This window comes from Ostrea edulis, chromosome 7 (genome assembly GCF_947568905.1).
Source record: "Ostrea edulis chromosome 7, xbOstEdul1.1, whole genome shotgun sequence".
In the NCBI taxonomy this organism is placed as follows: domain Eukaryota; kingdom Metazoa; phylum Mollusca; class Bivalvia; order Ostreida; family Ostreidae; genus Ostrea; species Ostrea edulis.
This window is the reverse complement of record NC_079170.1, coordinates 43,841,683-43,853,877: the sequence shown is the minus strand read 5'-3', so window position 1 is coordinate 43,853,877 and position 12,195 is coordinate 43,841,683. Positions and strand designations below refer to the sequence as shown.

The 12,195-nt window shown below is 33.7% G+C and overlaps 1 protein-coding gene and 1 long non-coding RNA gene across 3 annotated transcripts; both read left to right on the top strand.

Annotated features, from left to right (window-relative positions):
- Positions 1-415: 415 nt before the first annotated feature.
- LOC125656236 (uncharacterized) lies at positions 416-2,501 on the top strand. Of its 2 annotated transcripts, none has more exons than XR_007363074.2 (4): positions 416-564; positions 678-782; positions 1,830-1,987; positions 2,097-2,501. It is a non-coding gene; the product is annotated as an uncharacterized LOC125656236 (long non-coding RNA). The 2 variants fall into 2 exon arrangements; XR_007363073.2 differs by having other exon boundaries at positions 678-786.
- A 3,929-nt stretch (positions 2,502-6,430) lies between these two features.
- On the top strand, positions 6,431-9,452 carry LOC125655619 (uncharacterized). The gene is made up of 4 exons (XM_048885973.2): positions 6,431-6,501; positions 6,592-6,688; positions 8,152-8,312; positions 8,420-9,452. The coding sequence occupies exons 1-4, from the start codon at positions 6,447-6,449 to the stop codon at positions 8,509-8,511; spliced, it is 405 nt and encodes a 134-aa protein (XP_048741930.1). The 5' UTR covers positions 6,431-6,446; the 3' UTR covers positions 8,512-9,452.
- Positions 9,453-12,195: the final 2,743 nt, after the last annotated feature.

Genomic DNA, 12,195 nt, shown 5'->3' with positions numbered 1-12,195 from the left:
TGAAATCTTTGTGTGGAAAATCACTGTTTGAACAAGAAGTGTTTGGAAAATCTCTATATGTGATATCTATGTGTGGAAAATATCTATGTGGGAAATCTCAATGTGGAAAATTTTAGTGTGGAAAATCTCTTGTGTGGGAAATAACTGTGTCGAAAATCTTTTCTTTCGGAAATCCCTGTGTGAGAAATCTCAGTATGTGAAATCTCTGTGTGGTAAATTTTTGTACATGAAATCTTGTAGGAAATATCCGTGTGTGAAATCTCTGTGTGAAAAATATCTGTGTGTAAAATAACTGTGTGGAAAATCTCTATTTGGGAAATCTCAGTGTGTGAAACCTCTGTGTGGGAAATCTCTGTGGGGCAATCAGTGAGTGGATAGACAAGCATTCGAACATTCTATTTGTACATGTCTTTTAAAGTGAAGGTTATAATATGCTATCATCTACCTGTATATCAATGCATGCACATCTGATTATATCACACCCGCATTTTCTGTTGCATGTAAGAAACATGGGTTTGAAGTGCAATCGTTTAGGCCTCATTCTGGGAATTTTATTTGCCGTCTGTAAGTACAATAAATGATTATATGATTATATCTATACTTGTAAATCAAGGAATTTAACTTTCAATATCTCTCACAAATTACTCATTTTATCAATCATGATTTTCTTTTTTCAGGTTTGAACTCTACTCAATCGTCCTATTGCTACTACTAGTATGATTACAGCGGTTACTGGAAAGCGTGCTATTATACTTACTATTACTATTCCTATTCATCTTCTGGTAGGTAAGAACATAAGTTTTCAAAGACGAAATTTTAAGGTACGGAAAAAATATCGAGTCCTATCTTTCCCCCTAGTTTATTCTCATATGAAATTAAGTAATATTTCTTCACTACTTACTTTTGAAATAATATTTAAATTCTTAAATCAGGTTGACGTTTTTGATGGAACCCATCTACAATTTTTATTGGATTACGAAATATCATCATTAAATGAATTATTTTAGAATTCTTTTTGTTTTAGTACTATAGCATGTCATTGTCTTATCATTCATATACCCGTTGTGGGGTACGTTTTTTGTTTTTTTGTTTGTTTTTTTTTAGTTTTCAATATCAGTAATTCTCTTTAAGAGCATTCAAAAGAATTGAAAAAAAAAAAAAAAAACTCACACCAAAAAGGTTGTTTCCAAAATTCAGCTTTCACTAATGCATTTCACATATTCATGCTTGGATTATTACTTGTATTACATACTGCCGTGTTTTATACACAATCTCAAAAATACGTCATACATGTATATTCAATAAATCCGTAACTTTTGCAAATTTTAACAAGGTTTTATTTTGCAGGTCAACTTTTTAAAAGACACCTCTCCCACCTAAATACAAATACGAGAAATATTTGCATAGATGAATTTAAAAAAAGTAAAAAAAAAACAAAAAACAGTCATGGTATTCATAATTATTCTATCATTTGCATTTTGGTTTTTTAAATAGGAACCATTTCAGGGTTTTCTTGTCTTGCGTTAAAATGTGTAGTGTGTACCCTAAAAACCCTGAAAGAAAGATAGAAAAATAGATAGGTAGAGAGAGAGAGAGAGACAGAGAGAGAGGGGGGTGAGATACAACACATACAGAGATACAACATAGGCAGATACATGTAGATAGATAGCTTGATAGATGCTGTTCCATTAATATTCAAGTGCATAAACTTTCTATAATATGAGAGAAAGAAAGGGGAGAGAGAGAAGTGTTAATGAAATACAATATGGTTTTACGTTCCTTGATTAAATCAAATCCTATGAAGTAAAGTTCGATTTTCAATTATTCAGTGGTACCTCTGCTGGAAAAATCGTAGGCTACGTGTTTGCCGGATTGACTGGTCTGGCCCTCCTCCTGTCGTGTACAAGTTATCTGTGTATGAAAATATGCGCGTCGGGGAACCACGATCGTGTGGTTGTCAGGCCAGCAATATCACACATAGACACAGGTACACAACATTTACATTTTTCTAATACACGTATGTGCAATTTTGACATTTAGTATTGTATAATAAATCAATTCATATCATATTTTGACAACGATATTTTGTTTTTCAGCTGAAAACGTTCCCGGGGGACAACAACCAATGGCTATTCTCGACCCTCCACCAGAGTATGAGGCGATCGGACATTCGAATCCTAGATAACCGAAAATTTCGTGTAATTCATACGATGTAATAACTTGCTCGGTGTTATGTATATTTTATTACAAATTCTTGACAAGGAAGTTTCTCATAACTTTCTCACTTTAATCAAAGGAAACTTCGCAGTCGATATCTTGATCGATATAAAATTTCAGTGGTTATGATAACGGACTACATGCATATACCTACAGCGTATCAGCGTTGTCGAGAACCTTTCATGTACAAGTAAGATATCACGAATTCTGTTGTTAAAATTTTTGAACACTAAGTAAATTAAATGTTAGATTGGTGTTTTGAATAAAGTGAACATTGCAAAGAATTCATCTTCAAGTACTAGAAAAGACCATTGATTTTCACGTTTCAATCAGAGGAAGACGATTGCAGCGTGTACCTACTGACTTACGAAAAGGACAACTGCAAGTGTTATATATTGTTCCAATTCCACCCCTAAAAAGCAACTTTCCACTTAGACAAAGATAAGCAAATGACTGCTTATGTAGGAAACGATAAACATTCTATATTAGTTCGAACAAAAGGTTCATAGGTCAAATCGTTCACCTGAATGAAAATTGAACAAAACGAACATTTGTCGATTTCGTAACTCCTACAGAGAATACAAAATAGAGAGTTGGGCAAACACAGACTCCTGGGAATACCAGAGGTGGGATCATGTGCCTAGGAGGAATAAGCATCCCCTGTTGACCGATCACATCCGTCGTGAGCCCTATATCTTGATGTAGTCAAGTCAACTCGTACCTTGACCGACTCGTACCCAGGTCAACTCATACCCAATAGGTCAACTCGTACCCAAAAGGCAAAAGTCAACTCGTACCCAAGAATCTGGTTACGAGTTGACTCCTCCTCTTCAATTGATGACAACTCGTACCTAAGCGATATGTCACTTATATGCGCATAGATATATTGCATTATGGGCAGATTCTTGGGTACGAGTTGACTAGAAATAATCTTGATCAGGTAAACGGAGTTATCCGTAGTCAAAATAAGTATGTCAAGAACGGCCTAACAATCGGTATGAAACACATCAACAACATTCGACCAAATAATAGGTTGTATTGGCAATATATATTGTTATAACAACCATATAATTTGCAAAATGCTAACTTTAAACGAGACTGTTGAAACCTCTGCACCATCAACTTGTTTGTCAGTAGACTGTCTCGATTTAAAAACTGACCATGCATATGCAGTACAAACTCTTGCGTATCGAATCAGTTGAGATATATACACACCATATGCAGGTGATAATGGATTGCTACATAAATATGGGAAGTTGACGATGGAGAAGCTGAAATCATCCCTTTTGTCGTACAGTTGTCAGTTTGCCGTTAATGCCTACTTTCAATAAAATATCTAAGTATGAAGCAGAAGTGGACGACTCTGTGGTGTCCTTTATTTCAAGTTCACAGGGATATATCGAACCGACATATGAATGAAAATTATTATTTGTAATAAATAAAACGTCGTCGTCGAACTGAAGACCATAGCAAGAGAATGAATAAATGTATTTTATCAAGTTTCAACAAGGTCTGAACTAGTCATCGTTATACTAAACATTTCCGAACCTTACAGTCGTATATTTAAGAAATTTCACTTTTGAAAATAGACGAGGATATGAAGATGATGAACTGCGAGGCTTTACACTAGCGCATGAAGCATCCCGGCGTGAACCTTTGTAGTCCATACCTTTATGTATTTATTTCTGATATCTAATTCTACTTTCATTCCTGTCGGAATAGTACTATTACTTAAAATTTGAGTCTTTTTCTTGGTGGTACCGCTTTTCACAGACCAAATTTTATGATGAATAGATATTTTATGGAAACACAGAACAGGACTACTGATATGTACATTACACAAACGTGTTTTATGTCAAAGGGTCGCACGTGCCATCAGGGTGTTGATATTTAATGTGCCAGGAAATCATTAAAAAAAACCAGGAAAACGTCAGATATTTCGCCTCCACCCCCCTTTCGTAACATCCAAAACTGAATGATAATAACAATGATCATACTATTAGGAAAAACTAATAAACATACCTGAATATACATGTAGGATTATCCAGAGTATCTGGTTCAAGATTATCTGTGACCGCTAAACGAATACAATAGTTAATGCTGTGTTTGGTTCGTCTAGGAAATTCTTATTTGGCATTTTCTGTTTCTCGGTGATGTCGAGTATACGCCACGATATTTAAAAATTAATTTATATTAGCATCATTTCCGCTTTTTCTTACATTATCTGTGATTGGTCGATTTTGTACCGCAATGTAAATTATTTTTACTACTGGTATAAATATTTAATTGTTTTATTTTTACTGGTAGTAATATTATTTTTACTGATAGTAAAATGAATTTTACTGGTAGTATAAATAGATAATTGTAGTTAGAATGACCACTCATGAATTCTTATTGTAGTAAAAATATTAATTATTTTTACTCGTAGTGTAAATAATTATACTACCAGTAAAATTATTTTACTACTAGTATAAATATTTAATTGTGGGTAGCTTTGGCCAGTGTTTTATTTTTTTTTACTGGTATTAAAATTATTTTCACTGATAGTAAAATTAATTTTACTGGTAGTATAAATAATAATTGTGGGTAGGATGGTCAACCATACCCGTGTTATATACTTTTAGATCATGCCTATCTAAAAGGGGCGATCAAGTCCTTGGACTATTCTATTATAAATCACTTCTGCGTTTGGAAGACATGGACCCAATACACTATACTATTAATCATCACAATACATATTATATATTGGCGAGTCGAGTATGGACGGTCACCTACAAAATGCATATGTAGATAGTGTAGTTACCCAGATCAATAGTGCACTGAACCTCCTATTTAACACCTCACCGTAAACCTGAAAGACTCCAATAACACACAAAGGGTGTATGCAGACAACTTCGAAATAAAATTCACCCCAAAACTTTGAATCTTCTGCGTTGTAGTAAATACATGTCAACCTGTCAGAGACATAAAAATCTGAAAATCCATATGATTTGATAAATTACGGGGGGGTGGGGGGGGGGGATTGTCAAATTGTCCCGGTCAAGGTCTGCCTACCCATTATACCAATACTATAGCTTGTCACCAGGCTTTCTACTAAATCGTACACATTACTTTTGAATCTGTACAAATGATACCAAATAACTGAAAAACTGTTGAGTGTGGCGGAAAATATCAATCAATCAACCGTACATGTAAATGATTTACTCAATCGTAAACGATTTTTTTTAATCGTACAAAAGATTTACCATTTAGTAAATTTACTAAATTTACTAAATGGTAAATGCGATTTTTTTTTAAATCAAACAACCGACTTTTAAATCGTACAAACAACTTTCTAAATCGCTTAGTAATTAGTATAAACGATTTATTCTTATTTTTTTATTGATGTTTTGGCTACGTATTGGTCTACTGCACTGTTTATTTTTTCAGTCGATGTTGACAAGCGGCCTATGAAGTTGAGCAGTGCAGAGTTAAATGATAGAGCTTACACAATCTTGAGCTTGTTTGTACATGTACATACACTGTAATGAACGATAAGGAATCTATTTGTATTTTTCATAGGATGAAGGTATACCGCGAAAAATGAAAGAAAAACTGATGTATCATGCGCTACAAATAAAAAAATAAAGAGAAAAAAGAAAACGGCAAACAACCTTAAATCAAAATATAACGTGATGGAACTTCTCAAAATTGTGCATTTACTAGATGGTATTTAACAATATGGTGATCTTTGATATTTTTCTCCGTAAAGAATGCTACATTTTCCCTTCTTTTTTTTCATCCTAAAAAATAGCAATTTTCATTGTCAATCAATTTGTCAAAAAGAGAATCATGAACCCCAAGAAATTGAATGTCTTCTTTTTATTCTTATGACACAATATCATTGTTCTTCCTCAAATCATTTCAAAACTTGAATTCAACTCATAGAGCAAACGTCAGTGAGACTTTTCTGAGGTTTTCAATATCAAAACATGAATATTTTGAAAAGAGTAACAGTTTTTCTTCAAAGCATATAATCTTGTTCTGTAGACGTATGTGCTTTCCGTGCAACATACCTTAGACAAAGAAAACTCTCATTTGTATTTGTTTTGGGAGAAATAAATGGACCGGTCGCTTCAAATTACCCAATTTATCTGGAGCCCTTGCGTTCCTTGATTGTTTCACCATGGTCGCGACGGTCCACGGTGTGTATCTGATTTCATACCGCATATTTGTTACTTAGAAGAAACATGGGTTTCAAATGCAATCGTTTATGCCTCATTCTGAGAATTTTGTTTGCCGTCTGTAAATACATTATGCATGTAGATGAAGGATTTTTACTTTCGAGATCTTTCACAAATTATTCATATTTTATCAATCTTTATTTTCTTTCAGACATAAACTCCATTCAATCTTCCTATTGCTACTACTACTATGATTACAGTGGCTACTGGAAAGCGTGCTATTATACTTACTACACATATTCCAATAGGTGAGAAAATGGCATTTGGAAGGCAGAATCGAAATTTGAATGTAGGGGAAATTATCCAGTTTGTGTTTTCTTTTCCCAAGTTATATACAGTGTACATGTTAATTATAGTGATTACATATTTCCCTGCTACTTATAGAAACATCCAAACTCTTATATAAGCATAATTTTTTTTAGCAAGTTTGCAATTTTTATTGGGTTATGAATTTCTATCATTAATTAAAATGAATTATTTAAAAATTCTTTGCATTAGTTCTATAACATGCCATCGTCTTATTATTCAATATACCCCACGGGATTCGTTTTCTATTCTTCAATATCAATATTTCTCTTTAAGACCATTAAAAAGAGTGAGAAGTAACTTTTTAACACCAAAAATATTGTTTCCAAAATTCGGCGTTAACTATCTATGCGTGGTTTATTAGTTTGTATTAGATACTGTCTTTTTATTCAAATTCTTACAACAATTACATAAAATTTTCAATAAATCCGTATATTTGGTACTGATTTCAACTTGGTTTGATTTTGCAGTGGTACTCCATTTGATTAAGACTACCCCCCCCCCCCCCTCCTCCCACACACGCGTACGTCCATCCCTTAAAAAGAAATATTTTGTACATGTAAAACCGATAAATAAAGAAAAGATAATGGTATTCAAAATCCTAAATTATTTGCACTTATACATCTTTATGTTAAAACCTCACTGATTATCCAAGGCAACATAGCAGCTTTGTTTGTTTCCAAATATCATAACAGAAAACATGTTGAAGTGTAAAAGTTGTCATTTATTTAAATGACGAGAAAATGTAAATCATAAAATAATAAAAGAATTGGCTGGGAGACAAACCAGCATCAAAGATATTGTTGACATATAAACTGTTTCTTGACTAGAAATGCAGGTCAATAAATTATTACACAACAGTGGTCTCCCAGCCACAATATTTTTACAAAACACAGATGTGATAATGCTATAGAATACATATCAATCTTTATTGGAAACAAAAGTGGTGCATAAAAAAGGCTTTAGATTAGTGTGGTTTCAGGGTTTCCGTCTATTGCATTAAAACTAGCAGTGTGCACCGTATAAAGAGAAGTACATAATAGATGGACGCTTTTTTATTAATATTCATGGGCATGAGAGAGAGAGAGAGAGAGAGAGAGAGAGAGAGAGAGAGAGATTCCCCTATTTAAATCTTTGATTGAAAACAAATCTATTGTAAAATGTAAACGTAGTTATTTATGAGTGGGGGAAATTTAGATGTACACTACTCACACGGTCACGTAAAAAGCGCGTAAATTTCCCCCACCCGTATAGTTATGAATATTTGATATAACGTAATATATTTAAATACCGCGTATTTCCCCCCACGCTCTATGTGGGGCGTGAAAAAACGCGTACTTAAACCCCAATATAAAAAATCACTTTTACAGTATTTCATTTCCAAATTCCATTTCCAATTCTTCAGTGCCGCAACTGCTGGAAAAATCGTGGGCTATGTGTTTGCCGGGCTGTTTGGATTGATCTTCTTCCTCGGGTTCTTGACTTGTATGGCTCACCTGTATGAAAAACTATGTGCGAAGTGCAACCGTGAGGCAGTTAGGCCAGCAATTTCACACATTGATACAGGTGCAGAACATGACATTTCAATGAATATATAATTGGATTTGTGTACTACTGAATAAGAGATCAATTCAAATCATATTTGGATAACGATACATATATTTCTGTTTTAGCTGAAAGCGATCCCGGGAGCCAGGAGCATGCAGTGGTCAATCTCGACCCTCCACCACAGTATGAGTTGACTGGACATTCAAATCCTCGATAATCATTGAAAATTCAGCTGAATTTATCATGTGATAACTTTGCTCGGCACTTTAAAGATATCTTTACTTGAAATTCTTGACAAGGAAGTTTTGAATTAACTTTCTACTTTTTCACTCGATTTAAATCTCAGGGGTTGTGATAATAGATTACACACACACACACACACACACACACACACACACACACACATAACAATTTTTCACTTAAAAACAACTAAGAAAATGGCTGCATATGAAGGAAATAACGATAAACATTCTAAATTTATTTATTCAAATCAGCGGTCCATGGACCACATTACTCAGTAGAAAAAATGTATTTTTAAGCGCTATAATAGCGTAGCTTAAGCGCTTATTGCCGCCCAATATCACCCAGAGTTATCGTTCCCGCTACGCTCCACTAATACCTCTGTCAACGTCTAAAAATCATATCAAAACGTACTTAAACTAACATAGCATATCAAATTGTAATGATCATATCTAAGCAAATTAAACACTTGTCTGAATTTTATAAACGCAGAAGCTGGTAAATATGAGACACCTGAGCGAATTAAAAGGTTTTACATAAATATTCATTCATTCAATAATACTAGAATACTCATGGAATTCGTTGTTTTTGTGAATTTAAGCTTAACACTAAAACTTGTAAAATCATACTTTATAATGCAATAGGTAGAAATAAGTTTTGCCAAGAATCTTGACATTCAGACGTTGACAGAGGTGTTGTAGCGCAGCGTAATACGCCCTCTGGTGAGAGATTGATTGCCGCCAGTTGGATTTTGCTTTCGTCATAATGTTTCCGGTTTATCGCCACCTATAGGCGAACTTATGCATCGCTGTAGTCAACAAGTCGTGTTTAAAGTAGTCGTAATTTTGCAACCGATCTAGCACGGGGAAAACATTCATACGAAAGCCTAGAAGGGTCAAATCAGGATAAAAGAAAAAAAAATTAAGTCGTAATAACGAGATAATAAGTCGTAATAACGAGATACTAAGTCGTTATAACGAGATAATAAGTCGTAATAACGAGATAATAAGTCGTAATAACGAGATAATAAGTCGTAATAACGAGATAATAAGTCGTAATAACGAGATAATAAGTCGTAATAACGAGATACTAAGTCGTTATAACGAGATACTAAGTCGTAATAACGAGATAATAAGTCGTAATAACGAGATAATAAGTCGTAATAACGAGATAATAAGTCGTAATAACGAGATAATGACGAGATAATAAGTCGTAATAACGAGATAATAAGTCGTAATAACGAGATAATTAAGTCGTTATTACGAGATAATAAGTCGTAATAACGAGATAATAAGTCGTAATAACGAGATAATAAGTCGTAATAACGAGATAATAAGTCGTAATAACGAGATAATAAGTCGTAATTACGACTTATTATCTCGTTATTACGACTTATTTTCTCGTAATAACGACTTAATAAAATTATCTCGTTATAACGACTTATTATCTCGTTATTACGACTTATTATCTCGTAATAACGACTTAATTATGTCGTAATTACGACTTATTATCTCGTTATAACGACTTATTATCTCGTTATTACGACTTATTATCTCGTTATTACGACTTACTATCTCGTTATTACGACTTATTATCTCGTAATAACGACTTAATTATGTCGTAATTACGACTTAATTATGTCGTAATTACGACTTATTATCTCGTTATTACGACTTAATTAAGTCGTAATTACGACTTAAATTTTTTTTTTATATATTCTAATTTGACCCTTCTAGGCTTTCGTACATTCATATCTGCAGTTGCATTTTTTTTTTCTCCCGGAAATACAGTTCGTTGAACAGTGAATAAAATATGTATAAAAAGGTGATATTTTTGTCCTCATTCTTGGAGAAAGTGAGACGCAGATGCAGGTCATTCTTCAGTTGAAATTCCCATTTGAATCTGCGTCTGTAATAATTAAAGTGATTCAAAATCTAAAATTGAATAAGAATATGTATATGGAACCGTTTTAGCTAGGGTGCCTTTGCATTGTTACCTTCGCATGGCGCTTAGAGGCCAGGAAAATCAATTTGCATGGTGCAATCTATAATTAGAAGCTACGTAATTAAGCTATAATACACGAGTCAGGGGGGGGGGGGGGGTCCACTTGTGTTTTGGCTGCTGTTCCGATTCAGTAAAAATTTTGTCTGACGCAGCAAAAATGTGTGCAACACAGTGAAAAATTAACTGATCCGCGTCCATTGTGAACGAGAAAGAATTTGTGCACGATTATGCTTTGACAGCGAAGGACAGAGATCGGTGTCTCAGAAGGATGATATTGCGTAACTGCTTACACCTTCCCCGATCATATATGTAAGTCGGTCATGCAGAAATTTAGAGGATGCAACGGTGTAACTTAAGCTTACTTTATTATTTCTAAACGACCAAGATATTCTTCAGAATCATCGTCAACACAATCAAATTTGATTTCGTGATTTAGTTTCAAAAATGAGACTAAAAATAATAGTCTTGGGGCAAGGAAAAGAAAAAAGGTACAACATTATATTATATTATATTATATTATGGAAGACAATACCCCGGTTTCAAGTATTCAAAACACCGCGTGGAATTTTACGAGGGCTGTATACTGAAATACATATGTTTAGAAAAAGTGTTAGATAAACATTGCCATTGTGTCAAGCATGAATGTGAAATGGTTTGCGGTCCACAGCACGCTACATACAACGAAAAGTAATCGTGTTTTCAATTTCTTTGTACTTCAAACAAACAATTGACAATGACGTGCATATGCTACATGTATTTCCGAACGTACAAATGATGAAGAAGGGGGAGGGACATGGGTGTACTGTCGTTGTTCCCTATCCCCACATTTTGTTTTCGCTGAACGATCTTTTCATATAAAAAAGATGCATTTAGTTTTTTGGTGAGATGCCTCTTCATTATTTCTAACAGCGGTTTGAACATTACCGTTTGAAAATTACTTTTGTAACTTTTCAGTGCCTAGTTGTTTTGAACATATGTTATTGTACATACATGATATACAAAAGGATCAGAAACAACTTCAAATAACTTTAAAATACAATAATATATTATTGTAGAAAATTAATGTACAAAAAATATAAATTGAACATCAATTGAATCTTTTGGTTTCATGAATAAACGACTGAACATAAGAAAATATACACTTGTTTAACTCAGAAGATAAAGCATTATTACCCCAAAGTAGAAGGTGGACATCGATAATAACTAGATCATTTAACCTCAGCAAGCTATCCATTAATTTATACCTAGCATTTGAATATTTACTGCAAATAAAGAAGAAATGATAAGCGTCTTCTTGCATACGTCAAGAACATAACGGAGAATCCACAATATTGCGTCTATATAGATCGTAATTCAAAATACAGGTGTGTCTAAGTTTGGTATGAATCATATTCAGAAAACGAGTACCATAGGAAAAATATGCCGGTGGTTTGGGATTGTTGATATTTTTGGAGCTACCACTCTTACGAAATTGCTTAACTGAAGTAGCTTGTCTTGATTCTATATCAGGTGAATTCCATTTTGATAAAGCATCAGGTACAAATGATTTCCTATAAAGTTCAAGTCGGCATTTTGGTATTTTATAATTGTCTCCATAACGGAGATTGTACTTGGATGTATTATTTATTTTTCTTTGGATCGTTTCTTGCAGATACTC

Excerpts from the sequence above, each read along its gene's own strand:
- LOC125655619 (XM_048885973.2), top strand. The coding sequence starts at position 6,447 with ATGGGTTTCAAATGCAATCGTTTATGCCTCATTCTGAGAATTTTGTTT. Across the intron at positions 6,502-6,591 it reads GAGAATTTTGTTTGCCGTCT|ACATAAACTCCATTCAATCT; the intron begins GTAAATACATTA and ends ATTTTCTTTCAG. Across the intron at positions 8,313-8,419 it reads AATTTCACACATTGATACAG|CTGAAAGCGATCCCGGGAGC; the intron begins GTGCAGAACATG and ends TTTCTGTTTTAG.